At 36.7% G+C, this 25,575-nt stretch overlaps 1 protein-coding gene across 19 annotated transcripts in view; it reads left to right on the top strand.

Annotated features, from left to right (window-relative positions):
- FUT8 (fucosyltransferase 8) overlaps positions 1-25,575 on the top strand; it is a 313,352-nt gene that overhangs the window by 218,690 nt on the left and 69,087 nt on the right. For all 19 annotated transcript variants that reach the window (XM_086709517.1, XM_086709522.1, XM_086709521.1 and 16 more), the window contains one exon: positions 402-516. In XM_086709517.1, the coding sequence (XP_086565643.1) occupies positions 402-516 (115 nt within the window). The remainder of the gene's footprint in view (positions 1-401; positions 517-25,575) is intronic.

Below are 25,575 nucleotides of genomic sequence, written 5' to 3'. Positions count from 1 at the left end.
ATAATTTAAGAGGAGGAAGGAAATGACAGAACAAAAATGTAGTCTTCAAATCCTGGCACCAACTTATTTCTCTCCCTTATCTTAATCGACCTGTTTCTTTGCTATGGTTTTCCATTTCCCCTTGATCCTCGTAGTGCTCTGTGTTGGGAAATAAGTGCAGCTGACTGACCTGGAGAAAAATAGTATGTTTTTCTCAACAGTGAAGATTTACTATAGGAGTGAATCTTGGATGTGAGGGACTAATTGCTGAGTTTAACAGTCTTAATAGAAAATCAAGGATGAGAACCAGTATCACTGTGAGCATCAATCTCTGAAGAATTTGACTCTCTTCTTATGACTTTGTATAATCCTGTGAGGAAGTACAAATAAGTCAGACCTCCAAATGTTGTTTGTTTTAATAGGTCTATAATGACGGATCTATACTACCTCAGTCAAACAGATGGAGCAGGTGATTGGCGGGAAAAAGAGGCCAAAGATCTGACAGAGCTGGTCCAACGGAGAATAACGTATCTTCAGGTAAGGAAATTAGGTACAGAAATAAACACGAGTGAAAAAAGAAGGAAAATCATAATAAATAAGACTAAGAGTTGCTGTTGGTTTTTAGTCTTCATAGCCCTTTGCTTTTTTAAAGTATTTACTCATTTTTCATATTTATTCAGAAAGATGCTATGTTATGTCTGCAGTGCAAAGATGGCTAAAACAAAGTCCCTGCCTTAAGGGAGCTAATTCTTATCACACACACATATACACATGCACATGCACGTGTATGTGCGGGCACACACACACACACACACACACTACAATGCAAAGTAGGAGGTGCTGCATTTTATGTGACACATACAGATGAAATGCTCAGGAATAGCTTGTCAGGAATAAGCTTTGTGGAAAAGTTATCAGGAATAGCTTTGTGGAAAACATACTATTTGAATTGAGCTGAAAAGGATAACTAGATAGGATTTAGACACATAGAAATGGAAAAGAGTATACTAGTTGGAGCGTATGAGTAATGGTCCATAGCTGGGAAAGGAGGACAGGAACCCAATGAGAAATGAGATATTTTAGTTTGTCTGAGGTTTTAGGTAGTATGAACAGGTGGGATGGAAAATAAACTGAAAAGGTACGTTTGGGAGCCAGATTGCAGAGGTCCTTGGGTGCAGGTTAATAGCACTTTATGATGCATAAGCAGCAAGTGGTTGCTGAAAGATTTTATTTGTTGCATAAACATCATTATAACAACAAACAGCCCCAAGTCCCAGACCCTTTTAAATTTATTCTCTTCGGGGTTCTTTTGTGTTCTCTTTTCTTTTTAAAAAAAAAAATTTAATGTTTATTTAATTTTTTGAGAGAGAGAGCGAGAAAGAGAGAGTGGGAGAGCAGCAGAGAGAGAAAGACACAGAATCTGAAGCAGGCTCCAGACTCTGAGATGTCAGCACAGAGCCCGACACGGGGCTCAAACTCAGGAGCCACGTGATCATGACCTGAGCTGAAGTCGGATGCTTAACCGACCAAGCCACCCAGGCGCCCCTCTTCTAGCTCTTATTAATATGCATACCCAGTCTTACATGTTTGTAAGAACAGTGTTGATTTACTTTTTAAATTTTGGCATTTTGCTTAAAATGCCATCAGCTTTTTCTATTTTGGAGTCACAACTTGCTTTTGAAAGGTTTTTTACACATAAGAGTGGCATAATGAGAGTGATGCTGTTAATCTGAAGGTATTATTTTGGCTGAAGTGGATTAGTATTGGAAGAGACTCGAAGCAAGGAGACCATTTAGGAGATGAGGACCATCTGCAGGTGAGAAAATGGAGGTATGTGGCAGTTTGCATTGGAAGTGAAGAGATAAATTTGAGAGAGACTGGGAAGGTAAAATTAAGACGCCTTTCCAAGTGGGGGAAAGAGTTGAAATGACTGGGATAATGGGCACATTGTTAACTGACAGGAAACTTAGAATAGTCTTGGGGAAAACAATGAATTAGTAAGTAACTTCACAACGCTTCAAGTTGAAAGCTGTTCCCATCCTTTTCTAAAACTATTGATGGTATACTTTCTGTGTATAATCATTCAGCTTTCCTTCTAAGGTTAAAGTGTCTCGTAAAAGCAAAATAATAGCCGGTGACTTAATCCTGCATGTTTCAAGGTACACATTTTCCTACACTTAAATAGGAAAAAATAGAAAATCAAGTGTTTAAAGAGATCATTAAAAACCAAACTGATCTTGGCATGCTGTCTTAGTCTCATACTCCCATGACCATTCATCAGAGGTGTCTGCAGAATGAGAAACACTTGCCTCCTGTAGGGAAGAGGTAATTATCTCCTATCAACTAGAACCTCATTCAGTGAACTGTAAACAGCTGGTGGTGCAGAACTATCATCCTCATTTAAAATGGAAATAACTGTGGTTTCTGAGTTTCTTCCATTTCCACACGTTCATTAGATGTGTATTCAACAAAAGTTATATTTAAACTATCATTTGGTCATAGTCCAGTCTGCACACTATAACAAGTACCTGCCACCTGCTTTATTTTCTTGATTTTTTAAGTGGCCAAGTGCTTTTACTTATAGTGCAGATTTGATCCTGTATGTGCTGATTTCTGGGGTTCTGTATTAGAGAATTTTACTTGTAAATCATGCTAATAATTTAAAACCACATTGGCTTTTTTAATCTGTTAGACTATAGCAAAATAGCATTTCAGCTGGACCTTACTTTCAGTTTCAAATATTGCTATTTGCCAGGTCTCTTTTTTTTTTTCCATTGAAAAAGAAAAAATGGTTTTTAATATTCAAGAAGATGGGGAAGATCTCAGTAGGAAAAAACATATTTTAGAAAAAGATTTTTCTTTAATTATTTAATATATCTGTGATCATTTTTTCCATCTAGTCTAAAAGTTCTTTGAAGTCAGAAACTATATTTTTAACATACTGTTTGTTAGAGGTTAACAATGCCAGCCATTCACTCTTTCCCTTCTTTGGATAGAGGTGAATAAGCGTCCTTTCTTCCATTCCAACAAAATTAAACACATACATTTGCAAGGAATGCTTTCTCTAACTGGAATTTTTATTTCCAGTGTATTTCTAAGCACAACAGCTACTTTGAAAAGAATGATTTGTTACTGGTTTAACTAATGGATTAGAGAGTTTAATCAGATGAGGTGAGCTTTTTAAAATGATTACGTTTTTTCCTGTTATAACCTTTCTTGGTATTCAAATGTTTTGGTGTTCCCAAACTATTGCCTTAAGTGAAATATTATTGTAAAAAAAGGCTATTTAACCAACTTAGATTCTGAAAGACTTCCACAGGGCTTAGCAACTGAGTATTATACTAGAAAATAAATCTGAAAAGGGGGATAAAGAAAAAACTTTGAACTTTGATACCTGTATTCAACATAAAAATAAGTTGTTCATATAACTTAATGGAGATTTTAGAAGGCTCTCTTTGTTTGGACTATCAGCCAGCAGTTATATAAAGAATGATAATAATTTGTAGGTAACTAGGAAATAAATAAGAAAAAGGAACAATAAAAGCAAATGTTTTTCATAGTTTAAATCTGTTTGGGAGATTTTAGGCATTTAAATACTTTGTTGCATTCAGATGATTTTATAATTTACTTCAGTGATTGGTTTGGACAGTTGAAAGAATTTTCAGTTTTACTAGATTTTTACTCATACTGATGAAATTTATTATCAGTTCTCATTATCACCAACAAGTATTTTTCTAAACTCTGATTTATTTAAGGTGTAATGCAAGTCTTGGTTAAAAAAAAGAAAAAAACAACAACCTAGATTGAGTCATCTTCTTAATCCATAATAGGTTTCATTTTAAATCTAACCCTTTTTGCAACTCTCCAATCCTTTGAATTGAGCAAATATCATTATGTCTCATGAAAATCCTGCTTGATTTAGTCATGTATTTCAAGTTTAGTCTCAATTTTAGATTTTCATTTATTTATCCTATACCTTGGTTTTACTTGGGAGAAACAGTTTCACAAAGGATACTACAAAATAAAAGAAGTACTTATGGCAACTAGACTTCAGTGGAACAAAGTTCATGGCTGTCTTGGTTAAAATTATTTTCTGTTTAGAGTTGAAGACCTTATGGCATGTGATAAAAAGACAAAAGCGACTAAAAGACTATAGTAATCTTACTGAGGACAACCTTGGGTATACCATTAGGCTCAAGTTGTTAGGGTCAGGCGTAAGGCAGGGTAAAGATAGGAGTCAGAGGCTAAAAAATTTTAGCAGTCAAAGGCTTTATTTGGGAACTAAGGTCTCGGGCGAGGTTCTGTGACTCAGGGAGAGCGAGAGAGGGGAGTCAGGGAAGTCGCCCCCAGGTGTGGTGGGGATGGGGTTTTTAAGCTGCAGCAGTTCCGGGTTTAGGTCTGGGTGGGCCTTTTTAGTGTCAGGTCATGCCGTCGCTCGATGATTGGTTGACCTCCAATTCGTTCTGGCACACTACTAGGGGCTTTTCATTGGGTTGCACTGGCAAGATGGCTGTCCCCTCTACTGTGGTTCCAAGGACATCCTAACAAGTAAAATGGACCAAGTAGTTCTCTTCACGTCTTAGGTTTCTATATGTTTATGTAAAACATTCTTTATCGTAAAGTGAACATGTAATATTGGCTTGTTTTAAATACCATTTTGTCCTGGTCTTTACTAGTGTGCTATATAAATCATAACAAATAGAGGAAGTGCTGGTTTTTTAAATATTTTTCTAGTTTCTGATATAAAACACAGGCTCACTGTAAAAACATATTGCTGATATTTTCATTATAAGTCCACATTTTGCCATAATATGTCATTTTTCTAGACTTTTAAGTCTAGAGATTTTATTTTCATTACCATTATTAGAATTTACTTTGTGGCTTCCAGTCAGCTCATATTAAATTCTCCTCAGCTCATATTAAACAAACACAATGAAAAAGATGACGATACTTTAGTTTCTTAATTTGTTTGGAACAGTTGGAAGTTGGCAGCTGTGGTGGTGAGAGCTGCTAGTGAGGGCACATAGCTGTGGCAAAAGGCATTTGCCAGTTTAACTTGAAATTATTGGTCTTATGGTTCAGAATGTTTTTTTATTCCACCTAGATCCAAAGTTGACAATTTAAGCAATATTGGGCCCATTTTCAGTGGAGTCTAAATAAAACGTATAAAAAGTAGAAATAGTAAAAGATTTTTGTTTGTTTGGAGGCATTGTTGGTTTATGTTGTGAATAGGACTTTTACTGGAAATTGGTAAGTTAATAGTTTTCCTTTTTTTCATAGAAAAGTAAAAGATGTGAAAATGGAGAACAACTATTTTATTTTTTTGTTATTTTTTAAGAAAAAATTTAATAACACAAGATATTAACAAACTATGTATATAGCTCCAATTGCCATTAAAAGTAAGATCAGCTACTCTTTTATTTGTCTGAAAAGTATTTCACTGCATCGTCATTCCCAAGGGGTATTTTTAAGACATACACAATTCGATACTGAGAGTTTCGTTGTTGTTTTTCTATTGTGTTCTTTTTCTCCTTTCAGCATGTTCAGAATATGATTTCACCATTTTCTGGTGTTTATTGATGCCATTGAAAAGTCACCTTTCAATTCAATATTTTCCTTTGTGCTATTAAAAAGATAAGGCTTTTCATCATGCTTTTGATGAGCTACAATTTCTTTATGATGTTCCAACTTGTGAATGTATTTAATTTTTTTTCCTTAAAATTACTTATAACTCCTGGTATGATGTATTTGTGTCATTGTACGTTTTTGTAAGGTATCAGAATCTTTTCAAATATTACCTCTGACCCAATCTTTCTCTTCTCTCCTTTATGAGTCTTCAATTTAAATGTCCTCTACATTTTTTTTTGTATTTTCCATCTTTTTCTCTGTCATGCTTATTATGGTATTTTTTCACTGTGTAAACTTGGCTTAACTAGAAATATACTTCTCATGCACGCCTCTCTGTGTGCTTCCTAGTTGTAGCTGACCAAAAGAAGGATTTGTACAAGATTTGGGAGGCAGAAAGGAAGCCAAAGCCATCATCTCAGTTGGTTGTTGTGGCTATAAATTGTGAGAAACAGAAGCAGCAACTCTTGGAGAAGCAGAGTCAACATTGGCCACACTTTACCCCACTCTATATTCACGGTTTTTTCTGTTGACTTCCTGGCCCTGTTGACCAACAGTGACCTCAGGCCCACCCAGACTCAGAAACAGCACCTCTACAGACTTCACCCTGCTACAGACTTCACAATGCACCTTCACTGATTCATTCTGGCAGTTAGCCAGGGCTGGGTTTCTGAGATTCTCTGGCAAGTTCTGATGTGTCCACTTATGCCAGTGCTTCAGAGAGGAGGTTTTTTGTTGTTGTTTTTCTTAATTCTCTACCTTATCCATTCTGATCCTTACTTGCCCAGTGTGTCCCATACTTGTTTAGTTTTACTGTGAAAACAAATATCCTGTTTTCTATTACTCACAGTGGTTCTGCTTCCCTAACTGAACCCTCACTATAGTGGGCACTATTTTTCTTCATTCTCTTTAAGTTCACTAACTTTCCCTTCTCTTGCCATACAGTCCCTTTGTTATTTTTTTCCATTTAATGTAATAAATTTTAAGTCCTATATGTTTTTTTTTATTTTTTATTTTTTAAAATTTACATCCAAATTAGTTAGCATCTAGTGCAACAATGATTTCAGGAGTAGATTCCTTAGTGCCCCTTACCCATTTAGCCCATCACCCCTCCCACAACCCCTCCAGTAACCCTCAGTTTGTTCTCCATATTTATGAGTCTCTCTCTTCTGTTTCGTCCCCCTCCCTGTTTTTATATTATTTTTTCCCCTTCCCTTATGTTCATCTGTTTTGTCTCTTAAAGTCCTCATATGAGTGAAGTCATATTATTTTTGTCTTTCTCTGACTAATTTAACCTAGCATAATACCCTCTAGTTCCATCCACATAGTTACAAATGGCAAGATTTCATTCTTTTTGATTGCTGAGTAATACTCCGTTGTGTATATATGTCACATCTTATTTATCTGTTCATCCATCGATGGACATTTGGACTCTTTCCAAACTTTGGCCATTGTTGATGGTGCTGCTATAAACATGGGGGTGCATGTGTCCCTTCAAAACAGCACACCTGTATCCCTTGGATAAATGCCTAGTAGTGCAATTGCTGGGTTGTAGGGTAGCTCTATTTTTAGTTTTTTGAGGAACCTCCACATTGTTTTCCAGAGTGGCTGCACTAGCTTGCATTCCCAACAACGATTTTACTTTTTAAAGGAAGATAGAGGTTTGTTTTTTCCATTCAAAAATAACAGACTGACTGGAGAAATAGCAATTTCTCTTTTCCTGCCTGGATGCCAGCAACTGTAGATGGTCTATGAAATGGAAAGTGGCCAGGTCACACTAGGAATGCATTATTGAAGCTATTGAAATGTTTTTCAGACTGTGGGCAAACCTACCTCCAATACAGGATGTAGACACATTTTTCTCTGACAGGACAAAATAGATTTAAGGCCAGAATATAACTATAAACTTCCATTTCTCTGCTAGTGTACTGACCATGAATGAGATCAAACCCATCATCAGGTGTTCCCAGAGTTGTGGAGTGTGTTCTACTGAGTGAATCAGACAGCATTTATTTCTGCCCAACAGGGATGACAACCAAAAGTAAAGGCAAAAGTAGTACTTGTAACTCATTAGGAAAAGTCATTAGCTTAGCTGTATTAAGATTGTTAATTAAATATTTAAAACAACTGGAGTAGGGAGAAACTTCCAGGAACCTTCCCCATTTGAAAGAAGTTATTATTTTAAGAGGTCAAATAGGGAAAAGTAGACAGTTTCTCAGAACAACAACTTAAGAGTATACTAAGAAAGAGAATATCTTTCCCAAGAACAAAAATATAAATAGGTTTAGTGAGGAAAGAACAAGAAGTGGTAAGTAGATACAGTGTCCAGGGTAGCTTTCATAAAATGAAAGAGGGGTTTGCTATACTAGAAGTTGCCTAAGGACAAAGAAGGAAAGAAAGAGGGGCACCTAGGTGGCTCAGTTGGGTTAAGCATTGGATTTCAGCTCAGATCATGATCTCTGGTTTGTGAGTTCAAGCCCCGAATCAGGCTCACTGCTGTCAACATAGAGCTTGCTTAGGATCCTTTGTCCTCCTCTCTGCCCCTCGCTTGCACGTGTGCTCTTACTCCCCCCCCCCAAACATTTTTAAAAAGAAGAAAAAGAAAATTTATTAAAGGTAGTTTTCTAAGCATTATTAAAAACTTTGAATTCTTAGATTTTACAGAGCCCTTGCATGTGAGAGCATAGGTCTGACTGAGTTGTTTGTGTATTCAACAAGTATTTGGATGTACTGGACGTTAGATACATTGCTAAGGATTTAGTGATGAATGAACAGATACGGTACGTTGTCTGCCCTCAGAAAGCTTAAAGTTGAGTAACATTCTCAGAATATGTTTGAATTAATTATCTTCAAATACACATACACACACATGATTTTTTTTTTTTCAATTCCTACAAAGTTTTGTTTTGATGTTTATATTTCTGTCTCATTATTTGGATCTTTTTACTAATCCACCTGTCTGTATTACACTAATTTTTGCTACAGGCTTTTTTATTACTCCTTTTTAAAAAGCTTTTATTAAGGGCCAGAGATCTAAGTAAAAAAGGTACAAGATACGAAACAAAACAAAAAAAGCACTTTTATTATGGAAAATTTCAACATATATAAAAGTGAGAGACTAGTGAATCCCTTTGTACCCATTATCCATACCCATTATCCAGCTTTAATAATTATCAGTTCATGGTCAGTTTTGTTTCTTCTATACTGGCATCACTCCTTACCATCTCTGGGATCATTTTGAAGCAAATCCCAGATATTTTATCATTTTAGTTGTAAATATTTCAGAATGAGGGGCGCCTGGGTGGCGCAGTCGGTTGGGCGTCCGACTTCAGCCAGGTCACGATCTCGCGGTCCGTGGGTTCGAGCCCCGCGTCCGGCTCTGGGCTGACGGCTTGGAGCCTGGAGCCTGTTTCCGATTCTGTGTCTCCCTCTCTCTCTGCCCCTCCCCCGTTCATGCTCTGTCTCTCTCTGTCCCAAAAATAAAATAAAATAAACGTTGAAAAAAAAAAAAAAAGTAAATATTTCAGAATGAGTTTCTAAAAGACAAAGTATCTAAAAGATACTTTTTCAAAAAATAATCACATGCTATTATCACACCTAAGCATAGTAAGAATACTTCCTTAATATCATCAAATAACCATTCATTGATCAAATTTCTCTGATTACCATGCACATTTTAATGTGTTATTTCAAACAGATTATCTATGGAGGAATTCTGAGAAATGGCAGAGTAGGAAGCACCAAGAATCTGTCCCCCCACCTAGACATCAGTTGCATGGGCAGAAATTATCTGACCTAACTGTTTTGGAACTCTGGAGTCAGTTGAAGGCTTACAACTTCCAGGGGAGGAAAGCTTTAACTGTTAAGTTGTGGTTAATTTCGGCTCTTAGCTCCAGAGCATCTACCCATCCCCCCACCCCAACCTCATGGCAGGCAGCTGTGTGTATGTGTCCCTAGAATCCAAAGATGGTTCAACACATGAAAATTGATCACCATAATATGCTACACAACAAAATAAAGGAAGAAAACCACCTCATCACCTCAGTTGATGCAGAAAAAGCATTCAACAAAATTCAGTTCCTTTTCATGATAAAAACACTGAACAAAATAAGAATAGAAGGAAACTACCTCAACATATAAAAGCCTGATTTTTGTATATTGATCTTGTGTCCTGCAACTTTGTTAAACTCATACACTAGTTTTAGTAGCTTTTTTGTAGATTCCATCAGGTTTTCTACATAGATTATCATGTCATATGCATATATACACATTTACTTATTCATTTTCAATTTGGATATCATTTTTGCAGTAGTCTGTTAAAAGTCACTCACCTTAATTAAATAATATAATTTACTATTAGCATAACATACAGTATATCAAAAATTTAGTTCCTTCTATTAAAATCCTTGCCGAAGTCTGATTTTGGATTCTAGGTTTTCTTAGAAAGAGTTTTAAAAATATTTTGAAATGCCTAATGATTATGGAGGAACTTTTTAAATTCCCAGCAGTGTAGTCAGCACAACCCTGCCAGCAGTTTGTTGTTTTTAAGTTAACATTTTTCTTTTTTTTAATGTTTATTCTGAGAGAGAGCACACCCGCATGCACGCGCGTGCGCGCGCACACACACACACACACACACACACACACACACACACACGAGCGAGTGGGGGAGGAGCAGAGAGAGAGAAAGGGGGAGAGAGAGAATCTCAAGCAGGTTCTACACGGTCAGCATAGAGCTCCCTGCTATCCAAGAGTTGGACACTTAACCGACTTAGCCACCCAGGCACCCTTACATATATATCCATATCCTCTTAATTATCAGTAAGAAAGGCTTTTATTTATTTATGTTTTTTGCGTTTAATTTCTGTTTATTTTTTCCAAGTTTTTATTTAAATTCCACTTAATTAACATACAGTGTAATATAAGTTTAAGAAAGACTTTTAGGGGTACCTGGATGGCTCAGTTGGTTAAGCACCCGATTTTGGCTCAAGTCATGATCTCACCATAGTGAGATCAAACTCCCCATCAGGCTTTGCACTGGTTATGGAACCTGCTTAAGATTCTCTTTTTTCTCTTCCTCTGCCCCTCTCCTACTTGTGCTCACTGTCTCTCTCTTTCAAAAAAATAAAAATGAAAAGTCTTTTAAAATGTCATTCCTTAGTAGAGGTGTATAAGAATGCATATGAGTTCTTAACAACTATTACCTAGAAAAAAATGAGCAACTGATGACATTCTAGATGCTACTCCCCCAAACCATTTTATCTTCAAGGATAGAAACACCTAATAAAGATTTTGTCTTTTTAAAATTTTTTTGAATATAAGTTTGAACTTAAATTTTACTTAATTTAGGTATATCAGCTCAGCATCTACTTGTTTTGAGTGTTATTCCATTTTCTCAGTGGTTTTCTATTTCTGGAAATATGTCTTTTTCCCCCCAAGAAATGGCATATTTCACTATAGTTTGACTCTGCTCTAGGTTATAATATACACAATGTTGTTATAGAAGCAGTTTTCCAAATCTTAAAGCAGGTCCGGTTTCCACATAGGAATAGTGTTGTAATTGGGGATTTTGATCTTGAAAACCAAGTCCCATACCAGAGGTTCATCTTCTAGAATTCCAGTCTCAATTCCAGCAAGGCAAGAATTGGGGAGTCGCAAGGCTCCCATGAAAGGAAGAGGGAGGCTACTGACCAGAGATGGATTCAGATTTGGGGGCTGGACTTGAAACCTCTACGGTTTTTGGCACGCTCATTTATAAAAAGGAATACAAATACAAAATTAAGTATTAAGGAAATATTTACAGTCAGTTCTGATTATCTGCATCAATTATGTTCCATAAAGTCACCATAATAAAGGACCTGAATGTGAGACAGGAAACTATCAAAACCCTAGAGGAGAAAGCAGGAAAAGACCTCTCTGACCTCAGCTGCAGCAATTTCTTACTTGACACACCCCCAAAGGCCAGGGAATTAAAAGCAAAAATGAACTATTGGGACCTTATGAAGATAAAAAGCTTCTGCACAGCAAAGGAAACAATCAACAAAACTAAAAGGCAACCAACGGAATGGGAAAAGATATTTGCAAATGACATATCAGACAAAGGGCTAGTATCCAAAATCTATAGAGAGCTCACCAAACTCCACACCCAAAAAACAAATAATCCAGTGAAGAAACAGGCAGAAAACATGAATAGACACTTCTCTAAAGAAGGCATCCGGATGGCCAACAGGCACATGAAAAGAGGCTCAACGTTGCTCCTCATCAGGGAAATACAAATCAAAACCACACTCAGATATCACCTCACGCCAGTCAGAGTAGCCACAATGAACAAATCAGGAGGCTATAGATGCTGGAGAGGATGTGGAGAAACGGGAACCCTCTTGCACTGTTGGTGGGAATGCAAATTGGTGCAGCCACTCTGGAAAACAGTGGAAACATTTTTCCACTCTGGAAAAATTTTTTTCCTCAAAAAATTAAAAATAGACCTACCCTATGACCCAGCAGCAGCACTGCTAGGAATTTACCCAGGGGATACAGGAATACTGATGCATAGGGGCACTTGTACCCCAATGTTTATAGCAGCACTCTCAACAATAGCCAAATTGTGGAAAAAGCCTAAATGTCCATCAACTGATGAATGGATAAAGAAATTGTGGTTTATATACACAATGGAGTACTACGTGGCAATGAGAAAGAACGAACTGTGGCCCTTTGTAGCAACGTGGATGGAACTGGAGAGTGTGATGCTAAGTGAAATAAGCCATACAGAGAAAGACAGATACCATATGGTTTCACTCTTATGTGGATCCTGAGAAACTTAACAGAAACCTATGGGAGAGGGGAAGGAAAAAAAAATGAGGTTAGAGTGGGAGAGAGCCAAAGCATAAGAGACTTTTATTTATTTTTTTTTCCAACGTTTATTTATTTTTGGGACAGAGAGAGACAGAGCATGAACGGGGGAGGGGCAGAGAGAGAGGGAGACACAGAATCGGAAACAGGCTCCAGGCTCTGAGCCATCAGGCCAGAGCCTGACGCGGGGCTCGAACTCGCGGACCGCGAGATCGTGACCTGGCTGAAGTCGGACGCTTAACCGACTGCGCCACCCAGGCACCCCCCATAAGAGACTTTTAAAAACTGAGAACAAACTGAGGGTTGATGGGGGGTGGGAGGGAGGGGAGGGTGGGTGATGGGCATTGAAGAGGGCATCTTTTGGGATGAGCACTGGGTGTTGTATGGAAACCAGTTTGACAATAAATTTCATATATTAAAAAAAAAATAGGGGCGCCTGGGTGGCGCAGTCGGTTAAGCTCCGACTTCAGCCAGGTCACGATCTCGCGGTCCGCGGGTTCGGGCCCCGCGTCGGGCTCTGGGCTGATGGCTCAGAGCCTGGAGCCTGTTTCCGATTCTGTGTCTCCCTCTCTCTCTGCCCCTCCCCCGTTCATGCTCTGTCTCTCTCTGTCCCAAAAATAAATAAACGTTGAAAAAAAAAATTAAAAAAAAAAAATAAAGTCACCATAAATACTGAATTAGTGAACCACTGCTCCTGTGTTCCTGTGAATCTCTGGTCACAACTTTTTTGTCAACCAATCAACATATAACCTTGGATTATATGTGTTTCTGTTTAAAAAAATTTTTATATAATACATACTGTTGATTCATTAACATTGTATTCCTAGCTTACAGCACTTACACTTGAATGAAGCTTATCTAACACACATATTTTCTCAGTGAGGCATATCACAGCTTTCCTGTGCTTAGGAACATTAGACAGCATTTCACCACTACTCTTAGGGACCATTTTAAACAGTGGAGTTGTACACAACTGCATAAAAATGCAAAAAACATGGCATTGTATAGACTGCAAAAAGGATGTTTGTTCATAGCATGACAGCTTAAACAAGAAGGCAAAGTGCCACCTTGTTTGACCTCAGCTGAGAATTGTGTGTTTCAGGCCGCTCACATTTCTCTGTATTGCATGTGTCCACAAGTGACCCTGAAAGCTCCTCAAGTATTGATTTTGAAGTTACAAGTAAATTTTAGCTACTAGGCAAATTTGCAAATATGGAATCTGTGAATAGTGAGGATCAGTTACTTACAATGAACAAAGAAATACCCAACAAATTACAAATTTTTCGAAGTTGACAAGTACCATAACACCAAATTCCAGAAAAATTGACATTCCTTTTTTTTTTTTTTTTTTTTGAAGTAGGCATCACACAGGGCTTGAACTCATGGCCCTGAGATCAAGACCTCAGCTGAGATCAAGAGTCGGACACTTAACCGACTGAGCCACCCAGGCACCCCAGAAAAAGTGAAAGTCTTATTAATTGTCTGACATTCTGTATAAACTGTTTTCCCCATATTTCTTAGCTTATACTCTTCGATTATTATTTATTGGATTTTCTATAAAGTGAATTTATGATGATTTTGTAATATTTTCTATAAAGAGACTAGGAGAGATTGAATTAGATATTTCTCTAAAATGGTTGATTAAAAAAGTTGTTTTTTAATTGATAATTTGTGATGCATAAAATTTGCTACTTTATGTATACATATCTCATGTTTATACTGCTATAAACTTGGGCCATACAGACAAAGGAATTCATATACCTTCTATTTTATGTGATTCTTATCAAAAAAAAGGAGAAAAGAATAATACATGTAATTGTTTAGGTACATTTTGAATTGCATATACTACATTTTTGAGGATATTAATGACAGAAGAGAACTTCTGTGTTGACCAGGCATTATTGAGAACTAACTCCAATTCTGATTACCTGACACTTCCCATACTGGGTGCCCTGGGACCCATTCATATTGCAGTGCATCCCTTTGCCCTGTACATGTTTATGTCACAAAAATAATGGCACAAAAGTAATCCTGAACCACATAAATATATCGCGGTAGATCTAAACTCATTGAATCCCCAGCTTAATTTTCCTATAGCAGGATCCCAGAAATGCTGAAGGCCACTTCATTGCCACCCAGTACTGTCACCGGGAAAGTGAGATGGGAGGGAATTCCAGGTGGGAAGAGACAGTTATCTTAACTCATTGTGGTCAAATTTTGCAATTTTTGCAAAAACATATGACCAGCTGAACACATTACAAAAGCCATCCTCCTCCCAGGGCCTTTGAAGGGACCTGTTCAGGGGAGGGTCCCTCCAACTTACATTTCAGTAACCCCACTCTGCCCCTAAGGAAGCCCTTCTCACTGAACTAGGAGGGAATCTTACATCCCTTAGACATGAGATTACCTGAGAACCACTGATAATAAGAAGCCTGAAATAGAGACATATTGCAAAATCAGATGAAAAATAATAGATGCTGACTGCTTAAGACTGAGTGGGTTCTCAAGTACATAGATAACACAGAAAGACTAGGTTGCCTCCAGTGAAAATTTTGCTTTATTTGATATTGGAACAACAGCTTTCTGTTAAAGAATACCAACCTCTGACTAGGACTTTCACTCTCCTTCAATCCTTAGAGTATACAGCACTTTCTCAAATTGACCAGACTATAATCGATTATCAACTGCTGTTCACTGACTGCCCACAACCTATGTGTAAGATGGCCATGCTCTAGGTGTTAAGTCCTGGCTACTATAGACAGTAACAGAGTCCTTTCCAGTGAGTGTTTTGTGTCTGTTCAGTAAGCCTCACTACCCATTCTTCCTAGGCTCCCACCTTTAATTGCTTAGCTTAGGACAGAGTATTGACTAAGAATGTAGGATCAAATAAGCCTTAGATATGATTCAGTGATGAGTCATAAAAGCATACAACTACATCTATGCAGTCAATTAAAATATACAGATAGTTCTCATATTGCTTATAGTACTATAGTGGTTATTCTAAAAAGTGCTTGGGTGTTTGAGTGCTTGGATGTTCTGTGTAGAATGCCATCATGTTTTGACCTACCTAAACCAAAAATTCCAATTGTGATAACTATTTATCAGGGGGTGATGCGTGTGACTTGCACAGCTCATACCGCTTTAAAAACCCATCTGAGGGGCGCCTGGGTGGCTCAGTCAGTTAAGCGTCCGACTTCAGCTCAGGTCATGATCTCACAGCGCGTGAGTTTGAGCCCCACGTCAGGCTCTAGGCTGACAGTTCGGAGCCTGGAGCCTGCTTCGGGTTCTGTGTCTCCCTCTCTCTCTGCCCTAACCCACTTGCATCCTGTCTCTGTTTCTCTCAAAAATAAACATTAAAAATAAATAAATAAATAAAATAAAAACCCATCTGAGAAAGGTTAGTACTCCTTCTACTTTTTCTATGGAAAATTGAGCCATTCAAGTCATTACATTGGTGTTATACTGGGTTCAAGATTTGGATCAATTATTTTGAAAATAAGGTGATAAAACATCCAAATATCTGAAAGTCTCATTAAAGCCCTTTAATTGGAAGGTGAAAGGGAGGAGATATTTCTTCTTATTCTCCTGCTACATTAAGGGAAGTTGTGAAGATGAGTAATGTCTGTAAACTGTCACTTTTAAACACTCTGTATTTCTAGGTAGTAGGCAAAACTCTTATGAGGCAAGTGTAGGAGAATAAATTGAGGCTTAGAGAAGTTTGTGTAACATGCCTAGTAAATGGCAACAGGAAGAGGCAGAGTCTTAACTCCAAGCCTTTATATTCACCATTAACAAGTGCTTTGAGGAGCCAGTATTTTGTTTGTTTTATTTTCCTGGTGCTTTGTTGAAGGTGACTAACAATATAAGCTTCAGGGCTGCTTTTAATATTGGCTGCTAAAGCCACATATCCTTGGCATCTGCCCATCATTAGCAACATAAGACATTACCACAGAAACCTTAAACAATTAGATTTCTCATGTATCTAGTTAGTAGAAGAAAGTGAAGTATAACTTTTAAATAACTAAATGAGTAGAATCATAAAAGGGGATTCTACTTTGCCTATATTTGTTGTTTCCATATTTTAAGATGATTTCTTCTTTGTCATTTTAAGGGATTATCAATTATGGAAACACATAGAAATTTGCAAAAGTCAGTAGAGAATGTAACCCTTTTTTGAGGAATGAACAAATCTGAAGGAAAAAGGAGATACGGTAATATAAAATGGAAATCCTATGGGAAGTGTGTTCAGAAAGTTATCTTTGTCTTTAATCATAACAGTAGGCATGAGAAGTGATTTTCTTTCTCTGGATTATAAAAAGTTTAACTTAATTGTGGGAGAATGTAGAATGATGTGCTAATAAGTAGATTAAAATTCAGATAGAAGTTTGAGTAGAAAGCCTGATTTTTAACAGAAGAAATGTTATTTCCCCATTATACCTATCAAACATCTTTCTTTCCAGGTGGTACCAAATAAATATCACTTGCTCCTATCCAGTTTTCACTGTTGTTCCATACACAGTAGAGATATCCTTCAAGTATATCTATGGAGGAGGTAAATGTCCTCAGAAAGATGAGTCAAGATTTTAGCAGCTGAGACATTAGGAGAATACTCCTACTAGTGTAAGTAGAAAGTAATGTGGGCATTGGATCCTAAGTGTATTGAAGAACTAAATCTATGTGTCTCACTAATGGTAAATAGGTCCAAAAGTTTTATTAAATCCGAATACAAAACAGCATATGATACAGGTTCCTATATCCTTAGGGAGCATGTATTTCTACCCATTTTGTCTAATGTTGCCTCTCCTTTGCCACCCTGTTTTTACAGATTTTATTAGCCTAGACCAGAGGTCAGCAAATAACCAACCTCAGGCCAAATCTGTTTTTGTAAATAAAGTTTTATTGGAACATAGCCATGCACATTTGTTTAAATATTGTCTGTGACTGCTTTCAGTCTTCAATGACAAAGTTAAATAATTGTGACAAAGTATATGGCCTGCAAAGCCAAAGATATTTACTGTGTGATCCTTTATGGGAAAAATTTGCCAATCCTGGTTTAGACAGTAATAGAAATAATTCTTAAACATTCTTGCCTTATGTTTTCCTTTGCTTCCTCCTCCTGTTCCTTCAGCTGTATATGAGCTCTTGTCTGTATTTGATACATCAGCTTTCTGGGCATATGCCTTTGTCTGCCCCCTGCTGAAGTTCCTACCCCAATTAGCCTTTTTGTTTTTTTGTTTTTTTTGTTTTTGTTTTTTCATTTATGAGTTGAAGAGTTTTTACTGGCTAGATCATGGGACTAGATACAAAGTATACGTAGGGACTCAAGAATATGAGTTGTGTGTTACAGACTTTGCTGTGTTATAGACTTTGGCCATATTCACTTTAGATCATTATTAAAAGCACAGTGATCTTAAGATACAATAAGAAATACTGTTAATGATTATGAAGCTTTCAAATGCAAGTTGATGTCTGCTTAAATATTAGGACATATCTTGATTTATTCTGAATAATATCAGGTTCTACTAGATGGGCTCTGAAGCTTCTATGCTAATGAAATCAGTTTTTATTTTACTTTATCTTTGATTTCTTACATGTTGCAGGTAGGAAGGGAATAAGAGTAACTTTTTTTTTTTTTTTTAGTTCATGATTTTCTTCTCTTTTATTCTATAGTAACGTTCTTCTGGGATATTTGGGCTATTGCTGTCATGCTATCACAAGAGGCTCTAATAGAAACATTAAGATGCAGATAGAAAAAGATGCGTATAGAGATTTCAATATGGAAAAGTAGGGAGTCACTGATTGTATCTGAATGGATAGAGACAGGTTATTATTTTTACCATTTCTTGTTACTGTTTTCTCTCAACTATTTCATGTCTTTCCCATAGCTATTGCATCTTTTATTCCTCTCTCTTTTCATTGGCATAACTAGTGTTTATTGTTAGACAAAATACATCACCTATAAATATCCAACACTTTTATACGCACACACACCATCATCTCTTTCATCAAGTTGCCGCATATCAGAGGCTATTTGGGATTGTTGGAAGAATTCTAGTTAACATTCTGCCGGCAAAATAGCCCCATAGCTTCGGGCATTTCCCTTGCTCGGAAGTTGGTGGTTTTTTGTTTATTTGCATGTGTGGAGGTTTTTTTTTTTTAATTTATTTGTTTTGTTTTGAATTTTGGTCTAAATCCTCTTCCCCTGAAGTGATTAGAGTGGCTGTACTTGTCAGGTTTGGAAATGTCAGGGCTAGTAGAGGAGGCCATACCGTGAAGCTGCACTTATCATGAGAGATAAAGAGAGGTGGTTACAGGATGCCCTGTAACAGGGTTGGTTGTTTAAAGGGTTAGAGGCAGGATAGATACTACATTTGACTTGTAACCAAAAGACCTAGTGCCCTTCCTTCCCTTTGTACTTATATAATGGATGAAAAAGGAAATAAAGTCAGACCCTAAGAGAAAGCTTTTAAAAAGAAGGAGTTTTACCTGTGTTCAATGCCTACATCCCCTCGAGGCTTTGAATAGTCTTTTAAATATTCACTATGAGGGGCGCCTGGGTGGCTCAGTCAGTTAAACATCTGTCTTTGGCCCAGGTCATGATCTTGTGTTTCACGAGTTTGGGCCCTGTGTCGGACCTTGTGCTGACAGCTTAGAGCCTGGAGCCTGCTTCGGATTCTGTGTCTCCCTCTCTCTGCCCCTTCCCTGCTCATTCTCTCACTCTCTCTCTCTCTCTCTCTCTCTCAAAAATAAATAAAACATTAAAATTTTTTTTCCAATGTTCACTATGAGAGTTCTTTTCTTCAAACATTATGTTTTCTTTTTACATAAGGAGATATAATACCATAGTGTTCTCAAGATTGAAATGATTAAAAAAATGTTGGTTTATCATTTTTAAAAGAAAGTTATACGAGCAGATGCCTCTGGAAACAAAAAGCCATCAGTTTGCCAATAAATAAGTAGCATTATAGATGTGAATTAAATGTGTATCACATGAGAATATGTTGGACTTAAAATACAGGCTTCAGTTTCTGGATAAGATGTAGTAAACACATTATTACTGTATTCTTCCTGCTAAGTACAATAACAACAAAAAATCCCGTACAATGTGAATCTTCTATGTTTGTTTATTTTTTTGTTTGTCTTGTTCCTATATATTCCAGTTGGAGGTGTTGGAGAATCTTCCAACCTAAAAATACTAATTGATGGAGCCAAAAAAGGCCTCATTTTGATTACATCTATTCTATTCCAAGAGAATGTCATGAAAAGGGTTGGCCCTTGCCCTTCCTGGTGCCATATCTGTGGAGCTTGAGCACATAGCCTTGTCCACCATACCTGCCCTGCAATAATGAGCGCACCCCTACCTCTCCCAACTGGTGTTACAACTGCAGGGACTTTGGACAAAATCCGTCCACCATCACCTTCCTGTAATAATTAGGTAGTTCCATTCTCTTCACAACTAAAGTGGAAGGAGGATATGGAGGAAAGGGAGTTAGAGAACAGGATTTTTCTAATATGTACTTGAAATCCAGGGTAGACCTCTGAACATCACATGCGTGGAACTGATGAGGGTCAATGCAGAGAAAGGTCTGAGAACTGAACTCTGTATGATATACTATGTAGGCTTCACACTGGCTCTTGGTTAACCCACAAATAGGGCAGAACAAAATAACACTGAAAAAGCTTTAACAATTAAATTGACATTTGAGCCACAGCCAATAAAAGTGAGTTAAGAATCTATATAGTTTGCTGTCTACTGAAATAGATCATTTAAATAGAAAGCAGAGTCTCATAACATAAGATTCACCATATATCAAGAACCAGGAAAATCTTAATTCAGATGACAAAAGATAATCAGTGGACAGCACACCGATATGGCACAGACATTGGAATTCCTGGTAAGGATTTTAAAGAAGATATAATAACAAAAATGCTGCAATAAGCAATTACAGACTTGAAACAAATGAAGAAGAAATAGAAAGCCTTGGCAAAGAAATGGCGATATGAGTAAAAAAAACAAGTGAAAATTTTAGAACTGAAAAATGCAGTAACCTAAGAAAAAAACTGGCTTATGATGGGATAGCTGTGGCAGGGGAAAGAATCAGTGCACTTGAAGTTAGATCAGGGGAAATTATCCAGTCTAACAACAGAGAGAATAAAGATTGGGGAAAAAAAGTAAACACAGCCTCAGGGACCTGTTGGTTAAGAGTCCAAGGAGAGAAGTAAGAGTAAGGGATTGATGAAATTACTGAAAACTTCCTAAACTTGGCAAGCCAACATATTCAAGAAGTTGAACAAATTCCAAACTGGAAAAACCCAAATAATCCATTTCTAGACACTTTATAAGTAATTTGTTGAAAACTAAAGACAATGGAAAAATTCTTCAAAGCAGTTAGAGAGAAGCAATGCATTACCTATGGTGGAACAATTTGATTGACAGTGGATTTCTCATTAGAAAACACGGAGGCCATAAAAAAGAAGTAAGATATTTTAAGTGCCAAAAGAAAAGAACTGACAACTTAGACCCAGAATTCCTCATCCAGTGAAAATATAATGAGGTGAAGTAAAGACATTTTGAGATGAATGAAAGCTAAAAGAATTGATTGCCAGCAGACTTGGTCCAAAAAAAGGAAATTCTTTTTTTTTTTAAATATGTTTATTTATTTTAGAGAGAGAGAACATGAGCAGGGGAGGAAAGAGAGGGAGATACAGAATCTGAAGCAGGCTCCAGGCTCTGAGCTGTCAGCACAGAGCCTGACACAGGTCTCAAACCCATGAACTGTGAGATCATGACCTGAGCCGAAGTTGGACACTTAACCGACTGAGTGACCCAGGTGCCCCTAAAGGAAATTCTTCAGATGGGAAGAAAGTGATGACAGAAGGAATCTTGGAATGTCAGAAATGAAGAAAATGCAAATGAAAGGGTAGACATAGGATAATTGATTAGTCTTCTTTTAGAATTTTAAAAATGCTTGATGGGGGAAAGCAAAATTTGTAACATTGTCAGATGTAGTTTTCAATGTATATAAAGGTAATCTTTAAGACAACCATATCATAAAATGGAGAAAGTAAAGGTACTGAGGTTTCTACATCCCACTTGAAATAATGTTGATATGAGTAGACTAGTAAATTACATGTGTGAGCATACACACACACAACACACACACACACACACACACACACACACACACACACACACAGAGTCATTAACAATACTCTGAAGAAATGTACTTAAAAACACTGCAGATGAATAAAAATTAAATACTGAAAGTTCAAATTATGCACAGGAAAGCAGGAATGGGTGTTGTGTTTTGTCAAATACTTTTTCTTTACAAATTGATATAATCATGTGGATTTTCTTTTGTTAATGTGGTAGATTACGTTGAATGAATTTTGAATACTTAGCCAGCTTTGCATTGTTGGAATAAACTCCACTTGGTCATGATATACATATATCACATATATTATATGTGTGTGTGTGTATGTGTGTATTCACATATCACATATGTATATATGATAAAATAGGTTGAAAATGATAAAAATAATATGTTGATCAGAAAATAAAATAAGTCGACATGATAAAAAAATTGACAAAATCCAACACTCATTCATGATAAACACTTAGCACTCTAGGAAAAGAGGGAAATTCTTCAATCTGATTTAAAAAAAAGAATTTACAATCTACAGGTATCATTCATCACACTTAATGGTGAAAGATTAAATGCTTTTCCCCTAAACTTGGAAATGAGGCAATGGTATCCTGTCTCACCTATTCTCTCACTCCTATTCATAGTAATGGAAGTTCTATGAAATCCAGTAAGTCAAGACAAAGAAACAAATGGAATGCATAACTAGAAAGAAAGAAAACTGTCCCTATTTGCAGGTGACATGATTGTCTACATAGTAAAATCCTAGCAATCTACCAAACAATAACAACCATATAGCAGTAAAAATTCTAGAATAAGTGAATTGAGCAAAGTTGTGGGATATATGATCAACACAAAAAAATTCGTCGTAGTTCTACATCCTTGCAAGAAACAATTAGAAACCAGAATTTTAAGACATAATGCCATTTATAATTGCCCTAAAAATGGAAAATGCAATACTTAGATAAAAAATACTTATACAATGCTGGTGAAATAAATTAAAGGTCTCATTGAGTGAATGAATTTATTATGTTCATGGGTTAGAAGACTCAACATAGAAAAGAGTTCAGATCTTCGCAAACTGATCCATAGACTGAACATATTCCTATCAAAATCCTAGCAAGTCCTTTTTTCTTTTTATATATATAGACAAATTGATGCCAAAATTTGTATAAAAAGGCAAAGGAATTAAAATAGCTAAAGCAATTTTGAAAAGAATAACATCTGAATAATAATCATAGTTGATACTTCTAAGACTTAACCATAGTGACAGTGATCAAAATAATGTATAGTATTGGAAGAGAGGTAGACATATAAATCAATGAAACAGAATAGAGTCCAAAATAGACCCACGTGGGTGTACTTTTTTTCATTGAGGTGAAATTTATGTAACCATCTAAAATTCACCATCTTAAAATGAACAATTCAGTGGTATTTAGTGCATTCACAAGGTCCCCTCTGTCTAGTTGCACAGCATTCATCAGCTTAAGAGAAAACCTCACTCAAAATCATTAAACAGCTGCTCTCCATTTCCCCATTTCCAATTCCCATGGCCCCTAGAAACCACCAATCTGCATTGTCTATGGATTTACCAATTCTGAATGTTTCATACAAATGGAATCATATGTGATTTTTTTCTATCTGGCTAACTTTACTTAGATTAATGTTTTCAAGCTCCATCCATGTTGTAGCATGTATTAGTACTCCATTCCTTTTTTGTGGCTGAGTAATATTCTGTTCTGTGAGTCTACCAAAATGTGTTTATCCATTCATTTGTTGATGGACGTTTGGATTGTGTTCACCTTTTGCTGTTTCAAACTAGCATTGCTATTAATATGTCTCTACATGTATTTATTTGAGTAACAGTTTCCCTTCTTTTGAGTATATACCTATAAGTGGGCAGTTGAGTTTTGAGACAGATGCAAAAGCAGTTCAATGAAGGAAGCATAGTCTTTTCAATAAATGGTGTTGGAATAATTGGACATCTCATAGGGAAAAAAATGAACCTTGACCTAAACCTCACATTTTTACATAAAATTACCTGAAAATGGGTAGTAAATCTGACAGATAAAACAAATGTGACATGTAAAACTATAAAACTTTTAGAGGAAATTGTTGGTATAAATCTTTGTGACCTAGGCTAAAAGTTTTTAAACAGACACCAAAAGAATGGTTTCTAAAAGGGGAAAAAAATCAATAAATCAAACTTATAAAATTAAGAACTTTTGCCCTGTGAATGACCCTGTTAAAGAGGATAAAAGACAAACCATAAACTTGACTGGAAGAAAATCTTCACAATTCACATCTCCAACAACGGTCTTATATCCAGAATGTATTAAGAACTCTCTTTCTTTTTTAAGTTGTATTTTTTTTAAGAGAGAGAGAGGGAGCATGTGTGCATGTGAGAGGGAGAGAGGGGCAGAGAGAGGGAGAGAGAGAATCTTAAGCAGGCTCCATGCTCAGCGTGGAGCATGAGTCTCACAACCCTGAGATTCATGACCTGAGCCAACATCAAGAGTCAGGTGCTTAACTGACTAAGCCACCCAGGTGCCCCAAGAACTCTTCAATCTCAACAGTAAGAAACAACCCAGTTGGAAAATGGACAAAAGTTTTGAGCAGATAACTTTACCAAGGAAGATATATGGTCAACAAACATGCACATGAAAAGATGTTCAAAATCATTAACTATTAGGAGATGTAACCTGAAAACATGATGAGATCCCACCACACCCCTATCAGAAATGGCTAACATAAAAAACACCAAGATTTGGAGCCACCAGGTCTCTCATGTATTCCTTATGGAAATGTAAAATGGTATGGCATTCTGGGAAACAGTGTTACAATTTGGTTCAACAATTATACTCCTGTGTATTTATCCTAGAGAAATAAAAACTCACGTCCACACAAAAATCTGTACACTCACATGCATAGCACTTAATCTGTAATACCCTAAACCTGGAAACAACCTATATGCCCTTCAATGGGTGAATAGACTGTGGCACAATCCAATAACAGACTACTACTCAATAATATGAAGGAATGAACTATTGATACACACAATACCTTGGATGGATCTCAAGAGCATTATGCAGTGATAAAACCGATCTCAAAAGGCTTAATACTATCTGATTTCATTTATAACATTGTCAGAGTTACTAAATGATTGTCATGGAGAACAGGTCAGTAGTTGCCAGAGATTAACATTTGGAGAAGGAGTGATGTAAGAGAAATTATTTTGATGTAACAGCCTGTATCCTGATTGTAGTACTAGTTGCATGAGTCTATATATGTTATAAAATTCGATAGTTCTGTAAACCACCACTCCCCGCCCCCCTCAAAAAAACCTGGTGAAATCTAAAGAAGGTCTGTATATTAATAATATTATGTAATGTCAGTTTCCTGATATTGATAATGAACTGTGGTTAAGTAAGATATTCTCATTGGGGAAAGCTGTGTGGAAGGTAACTCACTATTGTTTTTGCAATTCATTGTGGGTCTTAAATTATTTAAAAATAAACAGCAAAAAATACTGTGTTAAAGATTTCAAAAAGTTAATAACCTGAACTGGTTAGATCACTGTTAAACTGAGGCAGTGAGAAAAATGGTCTTAAAAGTATTTTTAACTAAAAAAAATAATAATGGGATTTCAAAGAAATTTAGACTCAGCTAACAGTGGATTCTCAGTGCATGGATAGCTACATGGAGAGATGGAACAATGCCTCTATCCAAAGGAAAGGCAGCAGGATTTGACATCTGGTTTAGTTATTGTTGGTGGTTTGATTTAAAAGCCAGTGAGTAGACATGTGCTCTAAGTACCGACGTTACTGGGACCAGTGGCACTTTGCAGAATGGAAGAGCTGGCAAAACAGTGTAAGTTATTCTGATCTTTATTTAAAACCGAACAAAACATTCACAACAGCTTTTGCACAAGAACCGAAGTTTCAACTAGTGTTTCTCCTAACCGGTTCCAAACTTGCTT

The sequence above is a fragment of the Puma concolor genome, chromosome B3 (genome assembly GCF_028749965.1).
Source record: "Puma concolor isolate L17-30 chromosome B3, mPumCon1.1.hap2, whole genome shotgun sequence".
Taxonomy (NCBI): Eukaryota; Metazoa; Chordata; class Mammalia; order Carnivora; family Felidae; genus Puma; species Puma concolor.
This window is presented reverse-complemented; position numbering and strand designations above follow the sequence as displayed.